The sequence below is a fragment of the Triplophysa dalaica genome, chromosome 24, assembly GCF_015846415.1.
Source record: "Triplophysa dalaica isolate WHDGS20190420 chromosome 24, ASM1584641v1, whole genome shotgun sequence".
NCBI lineage: Eukaryota > Metazoa > Chordata > Actinopteri > Cypriniformes > Nemacheilidae > Triplophysa > Triplophysa dalaica.
Window position 1 is genome coordinate 11429903 of NC_079565.1, and position 26702 is coordinate 11456604.

Genomic DNA, 26702 nt, shown 5'->3' on the forward strand with positions numbered 1-26702 from the left:
GGCAGTGCTTGGGATTGTGTATGTGCGCGCGCTGACGTGTGTTTCAGTATAACCCGCCCTCTCCTTGTCTGTAGTTTGATCACAACCTTTCTTTAAACCGCACTGATAATATCAGCTTGAAAATGGCTTTAAAGTTAAGAAAACATGTACTGGAAAATACACGCACAAAGGGGAACTTGTGTTGGTCACGTATGCCTTATGAATAAGTAAACATCACAGACGATGAAGAGGACAGGTGAGTCATTTTTATGTTTTTTAAAGAAGACACAACAATCTAGCACAACCTTTCAGTATATGTAACTAATATAAGCTGGTATTTATTTCAAATGTGATTTTAATGAAGTCGTTTGACAATTTGTGTCAATGATATCACAAAAATCTAACTTATTTTCTTATCTGTTGTCATTTGCTTTTGAAGCTCAGTGTGATGCATGTCTGGTATGCAAATATGTATTTTATTCAGAACAGACATATTGGATAAGTTTTGGTTTAGTGATGTGGTGTTTTGTTAAATTTGGGGACTTTCAGTGCAATTTTTATCTACTTCTAAATATTGAAGATGAAAATTGCAGACTCTTTGAAGTCTTTGATGAATTGAAAACCCGCTTGTTTTTTGTATTTTTAAAAATGTGTTTTTTCTGAGGTTCATATTTATCCCAAACATTAACAACATTACTTTTCAGCAAATATAAAATACAAAAACTACAAATGAAATGTACTTTTATGAAAAACATTTAACATGGTTAAATCTTTAATAATATCTATTTACACCAAACAGCATCGCATTCCCACAGTAAAGGGAAGTTGACATATTGTTGTCATTTTTACATTATTTGAATACAAATGCTCCTATCCTCAGCTTCCTATTTTTCTTCTTATCTCTCGACATCCTTTTTGTCTCCTAGTGAGCTGTCAGAAACCACCTCTGGCCCCAAAGCCGAGCATGAAGCCAGCATCGTTGCAAACACATCTTGCTTCAAGATTCGTTTATCAGCGTACCTCACTGGCTGGCGAGAATAAAGTGAAACCTGCTATGGCACCCAAGCCGGGCCTCTCGAAAATTCCCTCTCCTGCATTTAACTCCAAGTCCAAGCTTGAACCCCAAGCTCACTTTCAACCAAAGCCCGACCGGAACATTGGACTTCTTAATTTTAGGCATGAAGCGCAAGCGGAGAACAACAAGTGGGATTACGTCATTCCTATTTGTGTTTGCAATCATGGGAATTGTGCGGATTGCGTAGCGCCAAAGGACGGAAACCAAAAAGTTTTTCAACTCGAAAGATCGTCTGATACATATAAGGAAATTTCTGGAAATGTCTCTTCCAATAAACCTCAGACAATAAACCGGATTCAGAACACAAATCCTTTAAAGACAAATCAGAGCATTATTCTCAATGAAAAAAGTGACTGTGAGGCCCAAATGCCCTCGAAACATCAGAAAAACATTATTTCTGGTATTATTGCATCTGTTGAAAGTATTCCAGAACACAATGAATGTCAGCAAATCTCAAGTAATGTTGTACACCACAGTCAAATGCCAGACCAAATCCATGCTGTCTCCATGCCTCCAAGGAAAAACGCACCTGTAACTTTGCAGCGTAAAGTTAAGACCGAAAAACCCAACGTTGCCCTTCGGGAGTCAACAGGACTTACCAGAACTGAGCTAACTGTCCTTCCTGTCGATGTTAACAATTCAGATCTGTCTATGAGAGAAAATACAAACAGGTTAACCATTAACACTGATGGACATTATAGGGCACTCAACGGTACCCAAAACGAAATCCGGATTCGCCCTGTACCCACCCCCCGAAAAAAGATCCCTCGGATACAACAAAATAAAAACCAGGACACGTGGCAAAGCGTAGATGAACAGTAGACTGAAATAAAATCACAAAATCTGGATTCATGTGTCGATGCTTCTGCGAACTCAACATACAAACAATATCCCATATGGAGGAGGATAGTCCTAAAACCCAGACCTGAAATCTCTGGACAAGGTGGAACTACGGAAGTTTCAGTAGATGTACTTCTTAAAAAGACTAAGATGTTCAGATCTCCACAGTGTAAAATCAAAAATGAAGATTGCTTTGATATAACAGATCCAGAGCAAAAACCCCAACCTGCTTCTGAAGATAACAGCGAGTTGGCCAAACAGAGTCAACCGAACAGGAAGGCCGTCTTGAATCTCAAACCCAAATCCAAGTCTTTATCCTCGGTTGACATGAGTAGACCAGACGGTCTGAAGAAACCCTCCTTGCTACGGATCATGGACCTTGACATTAGTGTTAAAAAAGTGCCCAGGCTTGTCCAAAATGAGCACCTTGATTTTACCGGAGTTAAGAACGAACAGTCGGTGGACACTGAGTGTTATTTGGAAGAAACTCAAAATCAGCTCTGCTCTGAAGGACTGACATCACTGCACAACGGTCACAGTGACCGACTGAATATGAAAGGAGTAGGACATTTTAAAAACATTGGAATTGAGCAAAGTGTTGACGGAGACGACCTTGAGATTGATGCTAAACATGTTTATGATCACGTATATGAAGAAATCGTAGAATATGAAAACCTGCCTCCTTTCAGCACTTCAAACGTAGAGGTTGCCAATAATTTTCAAAACCAGACGTTCATGTGTGAGGACGACGGGCTTTATGAATATCCAGATGTTTACACCGAAGAGCCCACAAATGCTAAAGAGCGCCAGGATATTCTTCAAAGGTACTCTAACTTTATATTTATAGTCAAGGAAGTAAACAAGTATTAAATGTAGACTTAACTCTGGTCATAGATTTGGATTTGAGCGTTTTACAAGTATCATTTTGCTGATAGTTCACCCAAAAATAAAAACTTTCATTACTTGTTCACCCTTGTGTCATTCACAACTTGTTTATGAGTCTTCTGTGTAACACATAATATGTTATTTTGAGAAGTGTCTCAGTGGTTTTGTGGTCATATTATGGAAGTCAATTGGGGTCAATGTTGTTTGGTAACCGACATTCTTTGAAATGTATTTCTTGTGTTCTGCAGAAAAACTCATACAGGTTTAACAATGACATGAGGGTGAATACAAATAAAATAATTTTCATTTCTAAGTGAACTATCCCTTAAAATATAATGTTGAAAACGAAACATTTTGAACACTTTCTACTTGACAAACTTTATGGAACCACTAAACAATACCTAAACGTTATATTTTGTTCTCAAATGCGATTAAATGATTAGTAAATGTGACTTAAATAAGCAAATAAGAAGCAACTTAAATAAGCAAATAGTTTTTAAGCTGAGACTGTACTGATGTTACTGAAATATGTTGAACAGCTGTTGTTTTGTTCACTTTGTTGGTTTAACCGCAGTTTTTATAAACCTTCAGGCTTATTATAAGAAGCACAGAGAAAACACTGGATCAGAGCCTAATACATTTTTTTAAAACTTTGCGACACACTCGTTTGACAAAGAATTGAAAGCAATTCTGAACGTATAATAAAATACGTATAGTATAGTTCTACAATTGACTTGCATTTGATTTACATTACCATCTGGATCATTGGAGTTATTGATTTTGGAATATGGCATTTAAGGATGTAAAACGCTCATGACAACCTTTCATTTTCCATGAGATGCCTCCATGTGTCATGTCAGAAATATGCTTGAAGAAATGCAAGGCGACACACATTCAGATGAAGATGAAAGCAGCTCCGTGAGATCCTTATGTGTCATTTCAGAAATATGCTTGAAGAAATGCATGGCGACACACATTCAGATGAAGATGAATGCAGCTCGGAGGAAGATGAAGAGAACATCAACAATACAGTGAGAAGGGTGTATTTTTGGGGGGGATATTTGTCATGCTTAAATGATTCGGATCATCAAACTACTTTTGATATTACACAAAGAAAACCAGAGTAAATTCAAAATGCGGTTTTAAATGATGGTCTTATTTATTTAGGTAAATAACAATCCTACATTTCTGACCTTATGTGAAAAAGTATTTGCCCCCTAAACCTAAAAACTAGTTGTGCCACCCTTGGCGACAACGACTGCAAACAAGCTTTTGCGAAAGCTCGCAATGAGTCTTTCACATCGGTGTGGAAGAATTTTGGCCCACTCTTCTTAGCAGAATCGTTTTAATTCAGCCACATTGGAGGGTCTTGGAGTATGAACAGCCTTTTTAACTCTTTCACCGCCATTGACGAGTGATCTAGTCAATAAAAAAAACGCTTCCCCGCCAAAGACGAGTTTTTACGGCAATCAGTGTTGGTACTGTTTTACAGCAGGTGGCGCTATTACACACCTTTGGGAAAAAGTACAGAATCCCAGAACCTAGAACGTATATGTTTTAGCATTTTTTAATGATTGTTCTGAGTGTAATCTGGGCGGAATCTTTGACAAAAAAACGTTAATTATCTCAGCTGTTTAATCAGATGCATTTTTGAAGAAACCGACCCTCATCTACGAGTGATAAAAAACGAACAAATGAAGATAGAAGATTACGGTTTCTTTTGTTTGACACATTGACATATTGTTTGTCCATATATTCTTTACAGAAAATTGACTGTGAGCCATTAAAGTTGGGTGAAAAGGTTCAAAAACGCTGTCGCAGGCTGGCAACTTTTTTAATAGGCTGGCGGCGAATGAGTTAAAGTCATGCCACAGCATTTCAATTGGATTTAAGTCCAGCCTTTAACTAGGCCACACCAAAACCTTTATTTTGATTTTTTTAGCCATTCAGAGGTGGAATTGCTGCTGTGTTTTGGATCATTGTCCTGCTGCGTCACCCAAGTGCGTTTAAGCTTCACAAACCGATGGCCGGACATTCTCTTTTAGGATTTTCTGGTAGAGTGCAGAATTCATGGTTCCATCAATTATGGCCAGTCGTCCAGGTCCTGAAGCTGCAAAGCAGCCCCAGACCATCAGACTACCTCCATCATGTTTGACTGTTAGTATGATGTTCTTTTTATGAATACTGTGTTAGTTATACGCCAGATTGAACGGGAAGCACACCTTCCAAAAAGTTCAAACTTCGTGTCATCAGTCCACAGAATATTCACCCAAAAGTTTTGGGGATCATGAAAATTTTTTTTAGCAAATGTGAGACGAGCCTTTGTGTTCATTTTGGTCAGCAGTGGTTTTCGCCTTGGAACTCTCCCAAGGATGCCATTTTTGCACAGTCTCTTTCTTAGTGTAGAATCATGAAAACTCACCATAACTGAAGCAAGATAGGCCTGCAGATCTTTAGATGTTGTTCTGGGATCTTTTATGTCCTCCTGGACGAGTCGTCGTTGTGCTCTTGGAGTAATTTTGTTAGGCCGGCAACACCTGGGATGGTTAACCACTGTTCCATGCTTTCTCCAATTGTGGATAATGGCTCTCACTGTGTGAGCTCTTCATACTTTCTGACATAAAGACAAAAAAAATTGGCTTGTCGTGTAGCTGGTGCGCGAGGTTAAAGTGTGCGAGCAGATGCGCCCAGTCTTTGCTCTCTCGAAAACTGCCGTTTAAAATTGAATCTGCCATGGCACGAACGCAACTGGTTCTTAAAGGGGATGGGAGATGATACTTTTAGGTTTACTGCAGGTTTTCCCCAAAACACACCCGTGACTCATTAAGAGAATAGGGCAACCCGTTTAGACCATGCACCTGCCGCGCTGACCGTTTTCCCATCCTTTATCTAGCAAAAGTGTTTTCAAACACGCCCTAAGCGCACTTAGGCTCTGCGCTTTAGAACATGTGCTTGGATCGTTAAAATGGAACCCTCAGTCTGTTCACATTAGAAAAAATGCTAAATTACATTATGGGTTGTTTTTTATTACATTTTAATGAATATATATACATATATATATATACAATTATATATATAATATAATGCTACTATCCCCTGTTATGCGGTCAGTAAAAAATTTGACTTTGTTTGTTCAAGAATAAATTGTGTGTATACTATCATACATATGCAAGTTCCAGTAATGTGGGCGGGTAGTTGACAGAAGGGGGTTTAACATATTCAAATTTTCTCGTTCCAATAAAAACAGAAAGTGTTGCAACCGTTCCCACTCTCCCCTGCAATAATGCAGCATGAATACAAAGTTATTAAAGCAACTTTTGATTTGAAATAGATTTGAATAAAATACAAATGCTTACCACTTGGACACCATATTTGACCATGACTGTGTATCCCATGAATTCTTTTTCAAAATTGTAACACCTTCAATGTTTTGTTAAAAACAAAGAAATATATGTTAATGTTTAAATCTCTTTAGATTAACTCCGAGAAGACCAAGGCTTCGCACATTGTCAATGAAATATTGTCTTCAGAGAAAATGTAAGTTACAGTTTAATATTTAAAATATTCTCATCAGTCATTCCACACATGTATGCTTTCTTCTTTCTGTAAAACACAAAAGGAGAGTTTTGAAGAATCTTTGATCAAATTTGATCAAATGTGTCTGGATGACTTGTGCATTATACAATCAATTATTATGATATGTCAAACGATGCCGTATTTGGGGTTGTAAAGGTAGAAGCATATGGGTTTGGTAAAATTGATGAATTACAACAGCAGTTAATAATGGTTTTGACTATTTCTGTAATCTGTGTTCTCTTTAAATGTTTGGTATGTATATTTGTTTGCAGATTTGTAAATGTCCTGAAGCTGCTGCATATTGTAAGTGTTCCGCATATCTTGTTTAACTGATTTACCGTCAGTCACATTAAGTAGATGTTACATAATATCCTACATAATGCCTGGACTATGCGCTTGTTTACAGTAATATGAGTAAATCACAGTCACATGGGCTCTTTCCAAATCTGCTCCTTATGCTTCGCTTGCTTCACATGCAGCACAAAAAAAATATTTACTGCCATTCATAATTTCTTTCTGGCGGTTTTCATTAAGTGTAAAAATGGAATCACCACAAGTGACAAAGCAATCTGTATAGCTACCTTTTCTGTTCTTTAAAGATACAACTAACTGTTTTTTATTTTCCAGTGAAGTATGAAAAATCTGTGGTTATGACTATGTTACCCTAATTCATAACTGTAAGCCTAAAGCAGTCAAAACAATTTCACAAGAAATGTCAGTTTGATGCCAATTGTAATGATAAGTACGTAGAGTAATCTGCAATGTTATGTGTCCAATGTTTTGGCGATGTTGAAGCAAAAGATAAGAATTACAGCTATAAATAATGTAGTTTAATAGCAAAGTAGTAAGATATAACAAGCGTCGAGGAAAGAGTATAATGTAGTAGTCTAGTTTAAGAGTCTGACAAACTTTTTAGATCAGGTTCAAGATGACAAAGTTTCAAAGTGCAAGAACGCAGTATAAAATGTTTTTAAAATATGTAATACAGCTTTGTGTAAGGACAAGACTGAAATTTGCTTTATTGTGCGTCATGGTGTGAAATCAACTACAATGCCACACATTTAACGGAAGATTTTCAGTCTGTTTCTTGCACAGCACTACTGTTTAGCTTTAGAAGACTTGCAGATCACTTTTATGGTGGTTTGTCATAATTTTGGAGCTTGACAGGCATAGCTGAAAAAATTGCATTCACTTTTTATGAAATTAAGAATGTGAAATTGGTATTCATTGGAATGTAAAAATTCAAACAGGGTGAGTAAATGATGACAGAATTTCCTCTTTAAGATCTTGCTTGCTCATAGTTTTCTTAACCTGTATGCCGCAGGACTTTCGTGAAGCAGTACTGAAAGCACCCTGTCAGGCGGGTAAAGTCGTGATTGACGAGCGAGTCCTGAAGCAGATCTTGTGTTCTTTGCCGCAGCTTTACCAGTTAAATCGTGACCTGCTGAAAGAGCTGGAAGAACGAGTCGCTCACTGGTAAAGCAACTACAACCTCCATACCTTCATATTCACATTTAACAATGGAAAGTCACGAACTTTGAACTTTTAGGTCCGACTTAATTTGATGGACAACATCGTACTTAACACGTAAAATTGCCCCAAATGTATGTAGAAAATTAGGCCACATAACAATATTGAAATGTCATTCTGAGTTTAGAAACTTTCTTCTTGAAACAAAGGGATGAAATCTAACCAATCACCTTTAATTTTTTATAGAAATCGCAATGATATTTTCTTGTCCAACAGGGACGAGCATCGTGCCGTAGCGGACATCTTTGTGAAAAGAGGACCGTATCTCAAGATGTACTCTACTTATATTCGCGAGTTCGACAAGAATGTGACTCTTCTGGAAGAGCACTGCCGCAAGAACGCAGCCTTTGCCAAAGTCGTCCGGGAATTCGAGGTAGCCAAATAAAACCACTCCGACCTGTTTTTTCTGTTTCGTTTCTAATAGTTGCCTAGTTTTTCTAGTTTGTGTGGACCATTGTAAAGATGTGAATAGTATCTCTGTTTGTTTTCTTTTTGCATTCTTTAAGTGCTGACAAAAATTACCCTCGGGCATCTTTTTGACTTTCTTATACAGAGCGACGCACGCTGTGCAAACCTTGCAGTGAAGCATTACATGCTAAAACCCATTCAGAGAATACCACAGTATCAGCTCCTTTTGACTGGTGAGGGTTTTTAAAATTGAAATAATTTTGTATATTTATATTTAATATATAAGAGAGTGTGAGTAGTGCTGGGGATGGATGCCAGGGAATTTCAGCTAAATTTGGAATGTGATGTTCCGTGTCCCTCTTTTCATTTAAAAATCTTTTTTTGTCAGCAGGATTCAACTTTTCAATTTTTTTGACATAATATCACAAATCTCCCCATAGTCCAAATTTTTAGATTTTTTAAATGTTGTCCACAAAAAGCAAGTGCCTAGAGATGTGTTTGCATTAATGCGCCTGCACATTAGAACAGTGACCATATAATCAGATTTACGAAAGAAAGACTAAATCCGATTTGTTGAGTTGACCAAACGTACGAAACAATGTCGGTGCATCGATTACATAAGATTGTTTCAACTAAGGATTATTTTGTTAAATATTTTGATGAATTTATGTTCAAATGTTTATCAAACATGCAAATTGTTACCTTTTCAAATACTTGTTTTCTCTCCAGCTTATCTAAACAATATTGATGAAAGTTCTCCAGACTACAAAGATGCTGAAGGTAAAATGAATAATTCCACATGAACTGTATTATATTTGTGTAAATATATACAACAGATGCTTAATCTAAATTGTTTACGGTGTATAAAAAATATATCTTCATCTTATCAGCTGCTTTGGTGATAGTAAAGGAGGTGGCTAACCATGCAAATGAAATCGTAAGACAAGAGGTAATAAGGAATCAAGAACTAAATTGTTCATTCTGCACTATTTATGTCTTCTATTGATTGAAATGTGAAATGTTATTTTTAAACAGGATAACTTCCAGAAGCTCTTTGAGGTTCAGTGTCGTCTCATTGGACAACATGTGATTATCCAGCCTGGAAGAGTACGTCCATAATAAATCACATGAAATGTCACACAATCTTATAATTTTAAGATTCACATTTGACAATTCATGGATGTGTCACAATGTCAGCGGAAACTCACAAATCAGACATTTTACAAGCATCTTTAGGTTTCTTTGTAAGTTCAGTGATTTCCCAGAGGAAGTATCCTGAAGTAATCCTACGTATTTGTGTTTAGATTTTGTTGAAAGAAGGAATCCTGATGAAGTCCTCAAGGAAAGTGATGCACCCTCGAATGTTCTTCTTAGTGAGTGATAATCAATCCACTTCTCATTAGTTTTCATTTAAAACTACGTAAACCGACATGTTTAATAATTTGTCCTTCATATTGCGTTTTCATGTAAACTCATTCATTTTTGAGAACGGCAATCTCCTCTATGATTTTTATAAGGCTTTGTTTTATTAAAACTTCAAAATCATAAGTTCTTTGCTCTAAAACGCTGTTTTTTTTATTCATCAACAGTTTAATGACAGTCTTCTGTATAGCACACCATTACCATCAGGAAATTTCAGAGTGAACAACATGCTCTCATTGGCAGTGATGAAGGTAAAAGTTGTATTGCTTAAAGACTGAAATAGTTTTTTAACAACCAACAGGCTTTAATTTCATCACCGCGTTGAATTGCTATTTGTCAGGTGGTTTCAAGTTTAGAAGGATCTATCGATTTTGTATCGTGATTAATCTTGAGGACATCCACAATCTACTTTTAAAGCGAATCGTAAAGATTGTGATCTCTTCTGAAGCACATTTTTCTAGGCGCATCGGCGCCGCATCGAGATGGAAATAGTTTAACTTTTTGGAGTGCTCGCGTTTTCCGCACGTTTTTAGACGCAAAATGTAAATCGGGCCTTATAAACACTGTCATCATAAAAAAAATCATGTTTAGGAATTGTAACATGCCTGGATGAAATGTCTATTTACGATAACATTGTAAAGTTCAAGATTCAGAATTTAAAATGAAATTCACTGATATTTGACTATTTTGATATATTCTAATTTCTAAAAAGTGTTCAACACTTCTTTCTACTTCATCAATCATCAAATCTAGTAACTCTGTTCCAGTTATATTATATTTTCTGATACTCAAAATCTCTTAAAGTGTAATAAAAAATAGGCAAAAAAAAGGAAAGTTTCATCGGACGCGTGTACGCACCTGACCCACTGTTAACTTCCGGTCTGTGTTTTGCTAGTGTCTTAAGATTTTTAATTATTTATGTTTATATTAATTTGTATTGTTGTCTTACTGTAAAATAATTGTCTTCAATAAACGACTTGTTGAATGGGTCATGTAGTTCGGTCGCATTTAAACAAACCGAAAGGTTCATTGACATCTAGCGGTTGAGCTTAGTATTGCAGTCTAAATTTAAAATATTGAATGGACAAGTTTAGCAAAGTGACTGTTCTTCTCGGTTTCTTTTGATTGTTATCAGAAATAATCTACAGGCACTCTATTGTTTGCAAATGCGTACCAGAAGTTCAGTTGGGTTCACAAAGGTGTGAATGCTCAGTAACGTTTGTTCATGTTGTTAAAATGAAACCGTCCCTAAGTGCAAGATGACAAATTTTTGCATAGTTTAGATTTTTATGGGGTCTTTAACAAGATGAATAGTTTTTTGAAGATGAATTATTTTCTTAAATATTATTAGACTTTTCTTATATTAGGTGTAATATTATATTAGTGTAATATTTTTTACCTAATCCTTGTTTTCTTCAGGTCAGTAAACGTTATCAGGAGGGCTATCACGAGCTGAACATTGAGAGTACTGAACGATCTTTCATTCTGTCTGCCAGGTAATAAATCATTCTTTATTTAACATTATTAAACATTTCCAAGTATTTTTATTTATTATAATAAAGCTGACACTGCTAAGATATAAAAGATGTGTATTATGGCTGCATCCAAACTCCTGATAACCTCACATATTAGTCAGCAATGATGTATTTTATATAACTGTTCATTTTTAAGTGCCTTGGAACTGTATCTAAACATCTCGTAACAAAAATATAATACCCAAACTCTTTTTCCTCAAAGCTCTGCCACATGTAGAGATGAGTGGCTGCAGGCGATTTCCACAGCAATTGAAGATTACAACAAGAATTCAATTAGAAACCCTGAGACGGTAAAACAACTGATTCAAATGACCAATTATATAGTTTAAATCTAAAAGGAAAAATTACGCTTCAGGAATTTGCTGTTTATGTAGAGATATAGACAATATGTTTATGTAAGAATATCATTCTTTAACATTGCAAGCATTTAGCATTAATCTGATAGAATTGCTTTATGTGCCTAAAGACATCATACGTTCATACTTTTAAACGTAAGAGTTTGTTATGTATCTGTTTACTCCGTAAAGCATTTTTTTAGGAAGCAAACTTTATTTGTTGGTAAAATATAACTTCCATTTCCCTAAAACATAGTCCTACCTCAAAAGAACTATTCAAACACGTTTGTGTTGAGAATAAACAGCATGCCACAGATGCTCTTAAAGGTTTAAGTTAATAAATGATAATGTTTTAAGGTGTTAACTGACAACTTCTATAAAAACAAAAAATTACTTGCCCTCATGCTATCCCAAAATGTATTCAGCTAAAGACGTTATTTTATGATATATATTCATCACGTTATTGACGTATAAAGGTCCCAAAATGACTAGTTATTCATATGATATTTCAATATGAGACACATTTTGAATATAATTTGTGCACAAAATATTTTATTCTTCTCTTATTATTCTTCTTTATTTTATTATAAGAAAAAAACGTTGTGTTCAATTGAAGGAAGTCTGATACATCTGGGATGGCATAAAATATTCATGATTGTTCTTCTTTTTGGGTGAACGCTTTTTTAATGACACATTTTCTGCAGGTAACTCAAGATGAAACCGATAATGACGCTCAGCTGGGAACCAAAGCCCCAATATGGATCCCAGACCAGAGGGCCACTATGTGTATGATCTGCACCTGTGAGTTCACCCTCACCTGGAGACGTCACCACTGCAGAGCCTGTGGAAAGGTGAGACCATCTTGTGGCATTTAGTCATTTAATATTTATCAAATTGACAGAAATTATCAGACATTAATTTTTTACAAGATCTACAGCATGTTTTGGTCATCATTCTAAAAATGGCAAATGAAGATAAAATGTGTTCATTTATTCACAGAACAAAATATTCTGAGGTTATTCAAGTTTAGTAAAAAAAAATTGTTTGAAAATGCCAGCGCTTATCTTTCTAAAGAGCACATAACATGAGATCATAAAAATGACATTTCATGTAGTGTGTTATGTTGCCATGTTTGAAAGTAAGAAGTCTGCCAAGTTGTAGATCCGAAGGTGAATGAATAACAAAGTTATTGGCTTGCAAACAAGTCGCCCCTAGTCCTATTCTCGAACCCCCGCGGATTTACGTCAGTACATATAGTCCCTGCCTCCGCTTTGCTAGGACTGCCCACAAACACTGTTGCTCGCAAACGTCATTTGCGGTAGACCAATCACAAGTAGTCTCAGCCACAGACGTCACGCCCATGATCCGTTGGCTTGACGTCTGATGCATATGGAACACTTTTTTGGAAACACTTCAGCACGTTCGAAGTCGTCATCTGATTGGTAACAACAAAAAGTCATCTGAGGTAAGCTGTCGTGTTTACAATAGTAACTATAAGATTCCATCACGATCGACTAAACGGTTAATTCTTAAAAGTATGTGAGGTTCACGGCATTAGCTTATAATCATTTTGTTGCTGTACATTTTTTACTCGTTCTTGAATTAACACCGGTCTGTTACTACGGGGACATTTCCACGCCTCTAAACATTAACGCAGCTCAAGACGAAACATGATTGGTCGCTTTACCTGTCAGTCATATCACCTATTGGGTGGGCCTCGGCCAAAGAAAGCGGTGATAAGTTGGCTTTGCTAGGGTTATCATATGAGCCATTTATCCTTGATGCGTCCTTGCCAGGATTTGGGTGCGTCTTCCAGTTTCGAGGTTCTCACATTTCAGTAAAATAAAGCATTTTAAAATTCAGTATAGAATTTATTTAACATCGCTTGGAGAAATGGCTCATATGGTCACCCTAGGCTACGCAAGAATAATCACAAGAGACTACACCATCTGACCATTCACATCAGACTAGGCTAGCGGATAGGAGTGGATTAGACAGATGAATCGCGGAACGAATCATTTGAGAGTCAGTCATGAAGTAAGGTGAGAATAACTGCCTATTATTATGAAATAATAGTGTTTTTACTAGTGGTGGGCATAGATTAATTTTTTTAATATAGATTAATCTAGATTAATTCCAAAATTAATCTAGATTAATCTAGATTAAAATGGCTCATTTGAATTCTTCCGAAGTCATTCAGAATATGTGTGCTACCCAAATAATGACTAAAAGTAAGTCTTTGAGAACGGGTTTCTCAAGCCAGGTGGCGCATTAGACCAGGGGCTCATCTCCTGTTTCCAAAATGCATCACAAACTGCTTGAGAAAGCTGTTCTACTATGATAATTGGTGATGAAAATTAAATTATGTTCAATAAGATGAACTTGTGTTTACTTCCGCATTAGCTAAGGGATGATTTCCGTGTGGTACTTGAGACTGGAAGAGCTCCTACAGTACATCTACATTTAGTCATTTAGCAGACGCTTTTATCCAAAGCGACTTACAAAGAGTGAGGGAGCAACAAGCGATATGTCATACAGGAGCCATAATACATTAGATCTCAATACAAAGTTACTGGTTTCAACTAAAGCTAGACCAGAACCTGTTGAGAGAAAGTTTTTTTTTTAAACCAATTCCGCATTGCACAAGGTGCAAACAACCTTAGTCTTGTCGATGTTTCTATTGGGAAGCTTCTTAAAAATTAATATTCCCTGAAGCAAACCCGGCGGCTTCATAGCTGCATCCATGTTAGCACGTCACGTTTGATGCGGTAATTTCACAGTAACGTTATGTTGTGTTCAGACCAAACGCGAATGGCGTGTCAAGCGCGAGTGATTTATATGTTAATGCAAAGAGCCAATAGACCTACTTGCTGCGCGAATCGCGCGAATGAAGCCCTGGTTATGAGATGATGAGGCGGCTTCTGCTTCCGCGAATGACACGAATCACGCGAGTTGAAAAATCTCGTTCTCGCCCCGGACAGTGCAGTTAAGCTGGTATACATCCGCGCTAAAATATCAAGGAGAAAATCATCATAGCTTGCGTAGTATAGACCCAGTTCCCAACCCAACTTTGAGAATAGATTAACGGCGACATTTTTTTTATCGCGCGATAAGAGTCTCACTGCGTTAACGGCCCACCACTAGTTTTTACACTTTCTATGTACATAAATTTTTTTCGTTGGACACTCCATAAACCAAAGTAGGACCTTAAAAATCTCTAGTTATGTACTCTTTAAACACGGGCAGGGAAAGAGTTAGCAAAGACTCTCCTTACACCTTGTATTACTCCATCCTTGTTAATGTGATCACAAATGCGAAGAGCTAAAAACAGCTTTAAAGAGAATGCAGAGAATGGCAAGACTTTGAATGAATACAGACTCCTGGTCACTTTTAACTATCTTTGTAACACATTTGTCAGTAAATATGGCAGATTTCTCTTTTGTAATGAAATATATTTAATACCAGGTGTTAATCATAATTATTTTGTATAATAATTGTTTGCCACATGGTTTAGAGTGCTTTGAACATGTATCCATGATTTTCTCTGGCCGTCCAGGTTGTGTGTCAATCTTGCTCAAATAAAAAATATCAACTAAAATATCAGAAGAATCAGCTGGCACGAGTATGTGATCGGTGTTTCCCTGTCCTGCAGAAGAACTGTTCAGGTTCATAAATCACTCACACATACATACAGTATATGCTCTCATTCTGGGCCTATTTAGTAAAAAGCAACACAAAGCAACACAAAGCTTAAAGCAGACAGACAGATCAGTGTCTATCTAATAACAGGTATATTCATGTTTTCTTCTTTCGCTGTCTATTGTGGGAAGAAGCCAGCGGTCCCTATTAGGGACCCTGATATACTAAATGATACTTATTAATAATATAAAGGTGAACAAAGCTCTCTGTGAGTTAAGTTTGGGGAGTTGTTGGGTTGGGAACATAAAGGTCAGAATAAAAGCAATATAAGTCTAAGGCAAGTCCTCACAAAGATACTAAACAAACATGCATTTCTTTCATAATAATAGGTGAAAATGGACCCAGCAATACACCGCAGTCACCTTCTGGCAAATCTTCTGGTGCTTTGAATAAAAGAGCCAAGAAAATACCATCAGCACTCAAAGAGGTGATAATACAACAACTTTTATTCACGGGAAGAACTACCCATCCTGGCTTTAAGTCAAATGTTTTTTTTTGCATATCTGACTCAAATTCAAGAGAATCTAAGAATTGTTTGAGTTTTCTGTCCTTTCTTTCTACTTGCAGTTGTGATATGAGAAAGTCTGTTGATGGTCTCTTGACATGTATACATCATTACTATAGCCACTATTACATATCTAGTTTCATCACTGAAAGAAAAACAAAGTGGACAGACAGGACAATGAGTTTGGGGTCTATGTTAGGATCAGAGTTCTGTCTGTCCAAAAGTAATGATAAGTTCACTAACAAAAACCTAAGAAGAATATACGATTCTGCTTTTGAATACATTATCTACTTTGCTTTAACTCTATGCTCTTTGATTTCAAGGAGGGGTTCACTGAAATATAAAAATTCTCTCCGAATTTACTTACCTCATGCCCTCTGATATGTATGACTTTGTTTCTTTAGTTCAGTGGTTGTCAAACTTTTTTTGCTTAAAACCGCTTTTTATGATTTTTTCAACCCAAGTACCCCTTGACCAGACCGCAACATTTTGCATTAAAATACAGTGAAATGAGAGTCAGACAGTTATTTATCTGATGCCCCCAAAGCAGGTTTATTGCTTTTCTTTTAATTTCTGTATGTAGCTTTACGCAAGTATGTAAATCTCTTAAGTATTAGGCATAACAGTTAAAGGTAAATCAACATTTCTTTAACATTTAACCGCAACCTCTCCTAACTTGCATTATTTCTCACCCAGACACTGCTCCTGATTCCGGGTCCGGGTCTCAAAAAATAACTCTTATAAATTGAAATGCGTTTTAAATGTATGAATTAATTTTTTATGCATATTTATGTAGTCCTCATTTCTTATAACAATACTATTATCAACATTATTGCTTTATTGATGTTCATTATTTATTCCTAAATTTCAGTTTCTCTCACGTACCCCCTGCAGTACCCCTGCAGTACCCCTGGGGGTGCGCGTACCCCCATTTGGGAACCACTGCTTTAGTTGATCACAAACAAATAATTTTATATTAAAATACCCTGATGTTATCTTAATATACAGGAGTCAACATCGCAAAGCCCGAAAATGCACAAACATCTATAATTAAAGTATTAAGATCATTATAAGATAAAGTCTGACTGGATTGAATAATTACAATGCCTATTTTTTCATGAAATATTGCAGCGTTTATTGTATATATTTTATCAATGTGGCTCATTCTCTTTTTTTAAATCATGTGCCCTCATCATTTCCAGTTAAAATCTGAAAATGCACTTCCGCCCTGAAATAACTATCCAGCTAAGGCTGCGTTTATGTTTGTCATTAACCAGCGATCTCTGTGATCCGAACAAGTAGATTGAATCTTCATACAATGAGGACAAAGCACGTTTACTCTTGTCCACATCTGGATATCTGATCCGATCTCTATAGTTTCCTGGCCCAAATTTGAAAAAGTCTGCGATTTTAAAACAGCCCCTGTGTGGGGAGATTTCACACAACACGTATAACATGGAGGACGAGCATGTTACAGATTTGATTCACTGGATAGTATCCACCGCCATGTTTAAATTGAGGCAGCGGTGGGAGGTAAACCATGGTCAAAATCAGATACAGAAACTTTCTGCTGCATTTGTCATCTTCTCCGCAGTCTGACAGACTTCGGACAGACGATAGAATAATGAAAGCGGGCGGGGATAAACTGGCTGGATTGCATTTACTAGGCTTGGGTGGAGCATCCGTAAACTCCTCCCCTTTAACTGTCAGTCTGCTGAAAAATGCAATGGCTGTTTTTGTACATCCAATCAAATCGCAGAGAAAGACGAAAGCCACACCCACCACTTTTATTGAAAATTTCATTTCAATCTCAACTTCCGGTTCACATGGACTTTAAATATGAATCATATGTGGGTTCACCAACGCATCGTTTAGAAGCAGAAAAAAAACAAAGACATTTATTTGGGATGGCGTGAGGATGACAGCATTTTCATATTTCTGAGAACTATTCCTGTAATACAACAAACAAACATCATTCATCCTGGTTTCATCCAGGCAATCAGATTGGAGCTTTTTAATAGTGCCTGACAGTTTTGTACACGGTATGAATCAGACAATCAAAACAGATTGGGCGCGGCCATCTGAGGCTTGGTCTGACTGCTTTATTCATTCTGTGTCATTCATTGAAGTCTGCTTATTGATTTTTTTAGGTTTCGGCTAACACGGGCGCATCCTCGATGAGCGGCTACCTAGAGAGGACGAAAGGCAATAAGAAACAATGGAGAAGATTCTGGTTTATTATCTTGAACAAGGTTTTGTACACATATGCTGCCAGTGAGGTAATAGTTTATAAATGCAGCAATTTAAAGAGGTCTTAACATTTTTGTAGATTCACTGTTAGGGGAAAAACAGATCCTAAAATATTTTTTAATACATAAACCAAATTGAAATTGCTTAACACTTCACACTGTTCAAAGTCACCTTCAAAGGGTTCTCAACCCACTTTATTTAATAATCTGGTTGATTCCTAAAATATATCAATAAGAAATTACTGAAACACTTTGGGACTTATGGCTGGAGTAGTTGTGGTATTAAGAAACATTCGGTTTGTCAGGTATCCCATATTTTCCACATTACCTTCTGTGACTGGGCGGGCCGAGTTTCTGAACACTGAAGGTGATTGACATGTAAATGCAACCAATCATGTGTAAATGTATTTCTTGATTACAGAATGAGTTGTTTTCTATGGGGTTTCGGTAATGTTTTATTAAGCAGGGGGATTAAGTTTCAACGTACAATAATCTTTAGTTTTCAATTTGAGTTTTTATGAACCAACATTTGAATTATTGAAGACACTGTCTGTCAAATGCCAAATTCAAAATGTTGTTTTTATTTTGTCAATGTAAAATTTTATGAGGCGTTATGACATTTGTCTCTTGGTTTAAACAAATTACAAATCTACACTGTGAAACTTTTTTTGCCAGTAACTTACTGTAGATTTACTTACTATTTAATATACTTTCCAATCAGTACTGTTTTCAATTAAAACACTTCGACTTTTGAGATTCAAAATGAGCATGAAATGACTGGCATTAGCAACACTGCAAAAAATGACATTCTTCCTAAGCATTTTTCTCTTGAATAATAAAATATGGGTAACACTTTCCTTGAAGCATGTATGTATAATGCATTATAAAGAGTTATTTAAGTGTAAAATGCTTTATAATTCTTCATAATGTGTGTTGTAATGCATTATATGGAATGGTATAGAGTTATAACCAATTTAAAATGTGTAGTGAAACAATGAATTGCCAAGTGTTATAATATGTAACTGTATAACTGTAATATCATCAATTATTTATAAGACATTACAATGCATTAAAAGGTGCATTACAATGCTTTAAACTACTTTTATAATGCATCATACATACATGCTTCAAGAAAAGTGTTACCATACGGGTATAAACTAGGTAAGTTTATGCTTTTAATAAAAGTGTACATTAAATCTACAGTAAGCTACTGGCAAACCTGCTGCGAAGTTACAGCAAAACTTAACAATGTACACATACCGGAAAATTCCATGGAAATTTTCTGCAAGTACTTTATCTGTTAATTTAACATACAATTGTGTTAATGTTAAAATACAACGCAATTTTTGGAATACAGGTCAATCAATTGTAAAGCTTAATACACACTATTCTTTGATATACAGTTGTTAATGATTTTTTGACAGTGTAGCAATTTACCCTGGCTTTCCCCCTCATTTTTCTCCAGGATGTAGCTGCTTTGGAAAGTCAACCGCTTCTGGGATTCTCTCTCAAGCCAGAGAACTCAGAGTCTTCACTGCAATTTCAAGTTTACCACAAAAAAACTCTTTACTACATGTTCAGGGCGAATGACAGACAGACCTTTCAAAAGTACATTTCTGCATATTAAAATATATTGTAGAGATATGATAAATACCTATTCATCATTATCTAACATTCATAAGCAATAGACAAAGTTTCATATGCTTTTTGTCCTCATAGGTGGATTGAAGCTTTCCAGGAAGCCACTGTGCTGTAAATTTCCTGAAAAGTGACGTGTCCATAAGCATCAGACTGAAGCCCCCAAGCCCCTTATCAAAGTTATCTCATGACTGTCATGAGTTGCTTTCATGTGTCTCATTGCATTTGTTGATGGGGTTAAAATAATTTTACTCCTGTTTTTTAGTTATTTAATATTTTACTCTTAAATATATTTTTGTGAAATCTTTTCAACATGCTGATTTGTTTATAGCCGCAGATTTAGTATTTAAAAATCAAATGATGCATTCAAGTGTCGATTCTTCATTACACTCTAAATAAATGTATTTTCATAAAACATTTTTCAGCGTAGTATTTCACACCTATATTCACAAATAAATAACATTTTAATTTAATTGAAATATACTAAAACAAATCATTCTTATTTACAAAAAAAACATGCATATGTGTGGATAAAAACACTTGGAGTGAAAACACTTGGAGCATTATTACATGTGTTTCTCCGAGAGGGTAAAACCATGGTAACACCTCGAACAGGACAGGTAAGGGGGGTGAGACCGATCTCAACTGGGTCAGGGGTCATGCTGGCTACGTCACAGGCTCCTAAGATGGCGTTTTGATGACGACGGGAGAAGTGAGGACCCCTGCCCTTGTTTAAAAGGTATTTCCAACGTACATACACGTTTGTTTTCGCATATATACGATTTAAAAAACAGAAATATGTGAAATACATGAAATGTTCGTCATTGGGACGTTTTACTCTACCAGCACTGGCATTAAATGCGTTACACGATCTGTTCGTTTCTGCCCAGCTTACCTAACCATACCAGCCTGGCAAGGTATCATTTCCTGTTGTTTCCTTAAACGGTCTTTTAATCGTTAAAAGCTCGCGAATTCGTAATGGTCGATGTCATCACGTTGAAATGCAAAAAGACGGATAAAATGGTTTATTTGATGTATACACATGTTACTGTTAATCGCTTTGTGTGCCCGCAGTTCCGCATTTATTGAGACGCGGATACGTGTGCTTTACCCCCGAGTGTTTTCACAAGCCCGGGCTTGTGGTTTCGTCTTGACGAGCATATTTGAGTGTTTATCTTAACAAACCAAATAAAACCTCGCGGTTGATTCTGTGGATCGAGCGGGTTGTGTTGTCCATATCACGGTTTGTGCGGTTAATCGGGGTTTTCTTAATTAATTCGCACATGCGCAGTTTTTGGCTTTTCACCGTGTATGGTTTATAATCAATAAGCCGTGATCAGTAACACTTTACACGGATATTTCCGTGGTTAGCATTAGTTAACTATATTAGTTAGCATAAACTAACCAGGAGCAGTCATTAGGGAAGTTAACCATGGTTTTATTATAGTAAAAGTAAAATCATGTTTTTGGTAGGTTGATCGTGAAACCAGTGTTTTACTTTAATTATAGTTGAAGACTAAGACTAATTTTGGTTACTATGAATGCGTCATATTTAAACTACGGTTTTCAAAATTAAATGTTTAGTTATTTAATGAACTTACTGGTATTGTATTAACTAACACAAAGGCTAATACATGCTGTAAAATGATGTTGCTCATTGCTAGTTCGTGTTAGCTAATGCATTGACTAATGTTTATGAATGAAACCTTATTGTATGTGTAACCGCATGATCTTCAGTTCTTTAAATGTATATTTAATGTATTTTAAAGCTCAACGCTATAGAAAAACCTTAAATTCTAACATGGGTAATTGTTAATATACTACCTAATTAGTCGTTTTAAAAATATGATGGTGAGTTCTGCAAAAATAAAAATGTACTTTCTGCTATTATCGATACAATAAAACCATATTTTAAAATATACAATATAAAAAGTGTTTCATGATCGGACATATCAACGCTCAAAGAATGTGTTTGTTACAAATATACAGAACCATTTGTTTATATTTTACTAAACTCTTGTTAATAGAGTTTAACCATCAGAAACATTTCAGTCTATGCACAAGGTTTCTATAAAAAAAAGGGGAATAAACGTGCAATATGGATGTGACAAAATATTGAGACGGTTTTAAGGAGACAAACTTTGTAGGGTTTCCGTGAATTAAAATGCACAAACCAGAAGCAATAATACTCAAAAAAAATAGAGAAGGGATACCTCTTCATATGACAAAAAATACTTTATTTTCATGTTTCCATTTGAGAGGAATATGTACTGTTATAAATGTAACAAAACTGAAAATTGCACTTACCTGACTCTGACCAATCATAAAAATCTAAATAAAACTAATGCCTCACATGGGTATTTGAACCACCAAATGCTGGTAGCTGTGCTGTTAGTGTTGTAAAATTCTTTTTGGTATAAACGAAAGTTTACATTTTCACAGAATTGCTCATCTACAACTTGATTTTGAATGGTGCTAAAACTTTGTTAGCATAATTTTTAATGTGGTTTTAATTAAGTTTTAATTACTGTAGTAACCATGTTATATAGGTGAAAACTATGGTTGTCAAGTTGATTTTGTTTTGGTTCTTTCATGACCAGCTTTAAGGTCTATTCACACCGAGTCTGATAGTTTTTAAATTTAAAAAAATTGATTGAAATTTAAGAGAATAGATGAGTCCACACCACAACTATAACACGCGAATGAATCGAATTAAGTGTTTTGCGCGAGTCAATTATATACAAAGTCAATGCATAGACGTGTATAGGCACAAACTTGCAGCAGGTGGTGCGAATGACGTAAATCAGGCGAAGCGTTTTGCATCTCACCTTAGCAAAATTTTAACATTTCTTTCAGATTACGTCACTCACGCGAAAATAACGAACTTTCCTGTGATTAATAAAAGAAACATAAACATAACAATAAAGATACACAGGAGCGATGATGTTGAAATCATTTCACAGTGGGGTTTTTCAGCGGGTAAACAATAAAACATTGACCAAAATACATTTCAGTTTAAAGAACCTTACTAATAAATGTGAAACTGAACCAATCAAGCTAACAATTAACTTAATTTTATCCTCTCTTGGTGTGTATACTGTATAGACTACAGTAACAGTCGTGTTAAACTTTTGTTTGTCATATTTTTTTATTCGCAATACATGTTGACTTAAACCGTCTGTGTTGAGCCAAAATAACCATGTCCTCCTGCTTTACAGTGACACCAATGCAAGACATCAAGGGTAGGCGATGGAGCTCCCCAACTACGCCAGTCAACTGCTTCTCCAGCTCAACCAACAGCGTTCCAAGGGCTTCCTGTGCGACGTCATCATCATGGTGGAAAACACGCTCTTTCGCGCCCACAAAAGCGTCCTCGCCGCCACCAGCCACTACTTCAAATCCCTCGTTCTTCACGACAACCTCATCCACCTTGACCCCGATATGGTGGACCCTGTTGTTTTTCAACAGATACTGGACTTCATTTACACTGGAAATTTCGCAGACGAGGCCCTTGAGGGTCTGGATTTGAGTTCTCTGCTCACCACGGCTAACTATCTCCAGCTCAATGACCTCGCCAACCTGTGCTCCGCTAAGATCAACCAAAATGGCTCTCTCTGTAACCTAGCTCGTGGGGGTTCCTTACGTGTGCCGCGGTATTCTTCTCCTACCTCGAAGAAATTGCACGACAGGGGGATTGAGGAGCATTCATCGGACACTGAAACGTACACATGCATGACCCCTCCCAAAAAGAGGCATCACGCCGAAAGCAGGTATATTTCGAGGAAAAAGCAAGAGTTGGGCTTGGATTTGTCCAAGAAGACATCTAATTTCGAGACCAATGTGAATGAGGTTTTTGTACCCAGAACGGTCTCCAATAACATCCAGCTAGGAATGAACGGAAAGTGTATTCCAAAAGAAGAAAAGTGGATAATTCCTTTAGACGGAGCTCAGGAAAGAAAACGGGAGGGATCCCGCCGGAAATCCAAGGTCAATGGTTACATTCCCATTAGCAGAGGAAATCAGCTAAGTCAGAATCAAACGTTCACTGTCCAGCTGTCTGTAAAGAAAGAAAAAACGCAAGACGAAAGCCAAAAGCCAAACAACGGTAGCGCTCATTTTGTTTATCAAAAGGAGACGTTTATCAAAGAAGCCGAGGGGGAAAACCCTTACGTTTGCATACCGTGCGAAAAGGGTTTTCCATCTTCCGAAAGCCTCAAATCCCATGTGGAGACCCATATGGATGAAGACATGGATGTGAAGGTTGAGGAGGAGGAGGAAGACGAAGGTGACGGAGACACCGGAGTCACCAGAGCCTCGCAAGAAACTCCTGAGAACGTGGAGAAATGTCCACCAAAGTCCCTAAAAGATGTCGACACCTTGCGCCCATTCCCCTGCAACATCTGCGGTAAGATGTTCACGCAGCGCGGGACGATGACACGCCACATGCGCAGTCACCTCGGCCTCAAGCCGTTCGCGTGCGAGGAGTGCGGCATGCGCTTCACCAGGCAGTACCGGCTCACCGAGCACATGCGGGTCCATTCGGGGGAGAAACCGTACAAGTGCCAGGTGTGCGGGGGCAAGTTTACGCAACAGAGAAACCTCATCAGTCACATGCGGATGCATACCTCGCCGTCTTAGAAACTTCAATGATACCTCAAGTCATATCTTTATATTGTGTTGGTGTGAGTGGAGCGAATCTCCGTTTCACCCTCAGATGAATGCTGTGAAGATTCCTCCAGATCTTCGGAGAAGAAGGGCGATGCCATTCTCCATAATACCAACTCCTGCTGTTATACCTCCTGTCTTTATTACATTCTTTAATATTCTTGTGCATGAATTATCGTTATTGTTAGTGTGTAGTTAAAACATAACGTTTATCCACTTAGAGGTGTAGTTACCTCAGCGTGTAATCCTCTCATAATTGAACGAATGTTCCTGGCGATACAGGCTCTTTATTAGAGTTTTTTACAGCAGTGACTTGCGATACCTCTCGAATGTAATGAACAATGAATTTAGTTTATGCTTCAGAAACAGACTTCTATAATAAAAGCTATTTGGATTGTTTACTTGAATACACAAACTTGCTACCTCAGATTAAACCAAACCCTCTGATTAGCCTGTACGAGATTATGTAAAATACATGTTAGACAAGAACTGCTCGCTGTCTTCCGCTTTTCAGTCAGGATTTTGACATCGCAAGCTTAACCTGACATACAGGACAGAGGAAACACACTGCCTGTTTAACATACACTTTTCAGGGGGAACGCTTTTACTTCACTGTAGAGTTGGGATTCGAGCTAGTGATGCGTTATCGCTCGAGCATTTAGGGTGTTTTCATGTACAGTTCCAAAGAGATATTGAATGTTGAAATGCTACAGAAATACTGTAAAACTATAACCAAATCTATATTCTTGCTAAATATTTAAGTCTAATTTATGCTTCTTTCGATTCAGGTTTATATTTGAGTCTTCTTCTTTCTTTCTTTCGGGGGTTTTTCATTTGAATTTCTTTTCAATGCTTCAACCAATGGCTTTATTTATATAGCATGTTGTGCGTATTTGCTTTACCGATGTGGCATGTGCATTGTCCTTATAAAATGAAAACGTTCGATTTAGCATTCATGCATTTAGTGTTGATATGAGACCAAAAGCGAAACCTGCTGTAAATATTTTTAATGTAACTGATATCGGTTGATATATTGCTGATACTTTCACTTGTTTAGATATGGAAATCATTTTCTTAGCGTGTTTTAATTTCTCTACAAGATGTTTATTTTAAACTACCTCTGGTTGGGTCTTTTGTACGTTGTACCCACGTTTTGCATGCTGGAGGGGTCTGTAAACAATACGTACATTTGAGGCTGTATGAACAGTTTTTTAGCTTTTGCCTATTACGGTTACTATCAAAAGGGTACATTTAATAATAGATCAACTATCTTGAGATTTTTTTAATTTGTTAAAGTGTCATTTAATTTTGTGTGGTTTCTTTTCATCTTTTGTTTTTATCTTTTTTTACACTGTCTGTAAATCATTAAATTCTAGAATATTCAGGAACTTTTTAATACTTAATGGGACTTGAAACTGAACTTCAAAACTGTGACAATACTTACATTTGCATCCTTTGCAAACCTCAGGGAACATTTTAGGGACCCACGTCCCACCCAATAAACATTTTGAACCATAAAGCGCCATTTAACCGATGTTTGTTTCAGCTGTATTTGTCTGTGTTTGTTTAAATGTGTTTCAATATTCTCTAAAACAAACCCAGCGAGCCTTCAGAAGCTTTCGGCAGCTCCTTCTACCACTTGCAATTTGTGTGTATTTTTATGGTTTGATGTGGTTTTAAATGCTTTCGAGAAATGTCAAGTACTTTTTTCTGAATATACAGATTCTATAGTATTTGCAAGCTGTTTGTTAAAACCAAAGCACACTCTTTGAAGAATTTAAGGTCCTATGTATTGTACACAATGTTCTCGGTTATGACATGAAAATAAAAATTATTGCTGATCAATTAAACTTATTGTATTTATTTATACTATTTGAACTTTACAATGTTACCATAATAAAAGAAACTCTTTAGTAAAAAGCAAGAGACCATGGAATTATAGTGAGCTTTAAAAAATATATGATGCAAAGCTAGTTTTTTTAACAAAATGTGTATACCTGGCAAGGTTTCATCAATTGAACACAGCAGATGGAAACGTTCAATGATGTTGATACAGAATATTATTCTACCGCCAACAGTAAAATGTTTTTCAGAAGTTTTTTGTATCTATAATTTTTTTATTAAAAACACGAAGGAACAGTAATGCATTACAAAATATAAAGAACAAGAATCGAAGAGAACCGAGGTTGATAATTACAAATGAACCAAACATCTTAATATGTAATGTAAGAATTAAAACAGGAAAGTATATACTTTTTATTCAGCTCTGTGAGGAATGTAATCATATGAATTTGTATATGCTCTGTATGCACACAGTCCATCTCTGCATTCAATGAGACTTAAAGGTATAAATAACATTAG

At 36.5% G+C, this 26702-nt stretch overlaps 2 protein-coding genes across 3 annotated transcripts; both read left to right on the forward strand.

Moving 5' to 3' along the window:
- Nucleotides 1-11: 11 nt before the first annotated feature.
- LOC130414204 (FYVE, RhoGEF and PH domain-containing protein 6-like) lies at nucleotides 12-20091 on the forward strand. Of its 2 annotated transcripts, none has more exons than XM_056739987.1 (21): nucleotides 12-235; nucleotides 906-2718; nucleotides 3723-3810; nucleotides 6255-6316; nucleotides 6628-6658; nucleotides 7776-7831; nucleotides 8102-8258; nucleotides 8439-8526; nucleotides 9023-9073; nucleotides 9184-9242; nucleotides 9329-9400; nucleotides 9598-9666; nucleotides 9883-9966; nucleotides 11135-11211; nucleotides 11453-11540; nucleotides 12290-12436; nucleotides 15142-15250; nucleotides 15614-15711; nucleotides 17940-18068; nucleotides 19504-19646; nucleotides 19758-20091. In XM_056739987.1, the coding sequence occupies exons 2-21, from the start codon at nucleotides 2045-2047 to the stop codon at nucleotides 19792-19794; spliced, it is 2319 nt and encodes a 772-aa protein (XP_056595965.1). In that variant the 5' UTR covers nucleotides 12-235; nucleotides 906-2044; the 3' UTR covers nucleotides 19795-20091. The 2 variants fall into 2 exon arrangements, with proteins under 2 accessions (XP_056595965.1, XP_056595964.1); XM_056739986.1 differs by having other exon boundaries at nucleotides 13-235; nucleotides 7680-7831.
- Nucleotides 20092-20311: 220 nt separating this feature from the next.
- hic1l (hypermethylated in cancer 1 like) lies at nucleotides 20312-26191 on the forward strand. The gene is made up of 2 exons (XM_056740546.1): nucleotides 20312-20415; nucleotides 22895-26191. The coding sequence occupies exon 2, from the start codon at nucleotides 22926-22928 to the stop codon at nucleotides 24312-24314; it is 1389 nt and encodes a 462-aa protein (XP_056596524.1). The 5' UTR covers nucleotides 20312-20415; nucleotides 22895-22925; the 3' UTR covers nucleotides 24315-26191.
- The last annotated feature ends 511 nt before the right edge of the window (nucleotides 26192-26702 follow it).

Excerpts from the sequence above, each read along its gene's own strand:
- hic1l (XM_056740546.1), top strand. The coding sequence starts at position 22,926 with ATGGAGCTCCCCAACTACGCCAGTCAACTGCTTCTCCAGCTCAACCAA.
- LOC130414204 (XM_056739986.1), top strand. The coding sequence starts at position 2,045 with ATGTTCAGATCTCCACAGTGTAAAATCAAAAATGAAGATTGCTTTGAT. Across the intron at positions 11,212-11,452 it reads TCTTTCATTCTGTCTGCCAG|CTCTGCCACATGTAGAGATG; the intron begins GTAATAAATCAT and ends TTTTCCTCAAAG. Across the intron at positions 15,251-15,613 it reads CCTGCAGAAGAACTGTTCAG|GTGAAAATGGACCCAGCAAT; the intron begins GTTCATAAATCA and ends TCATAATAATAG.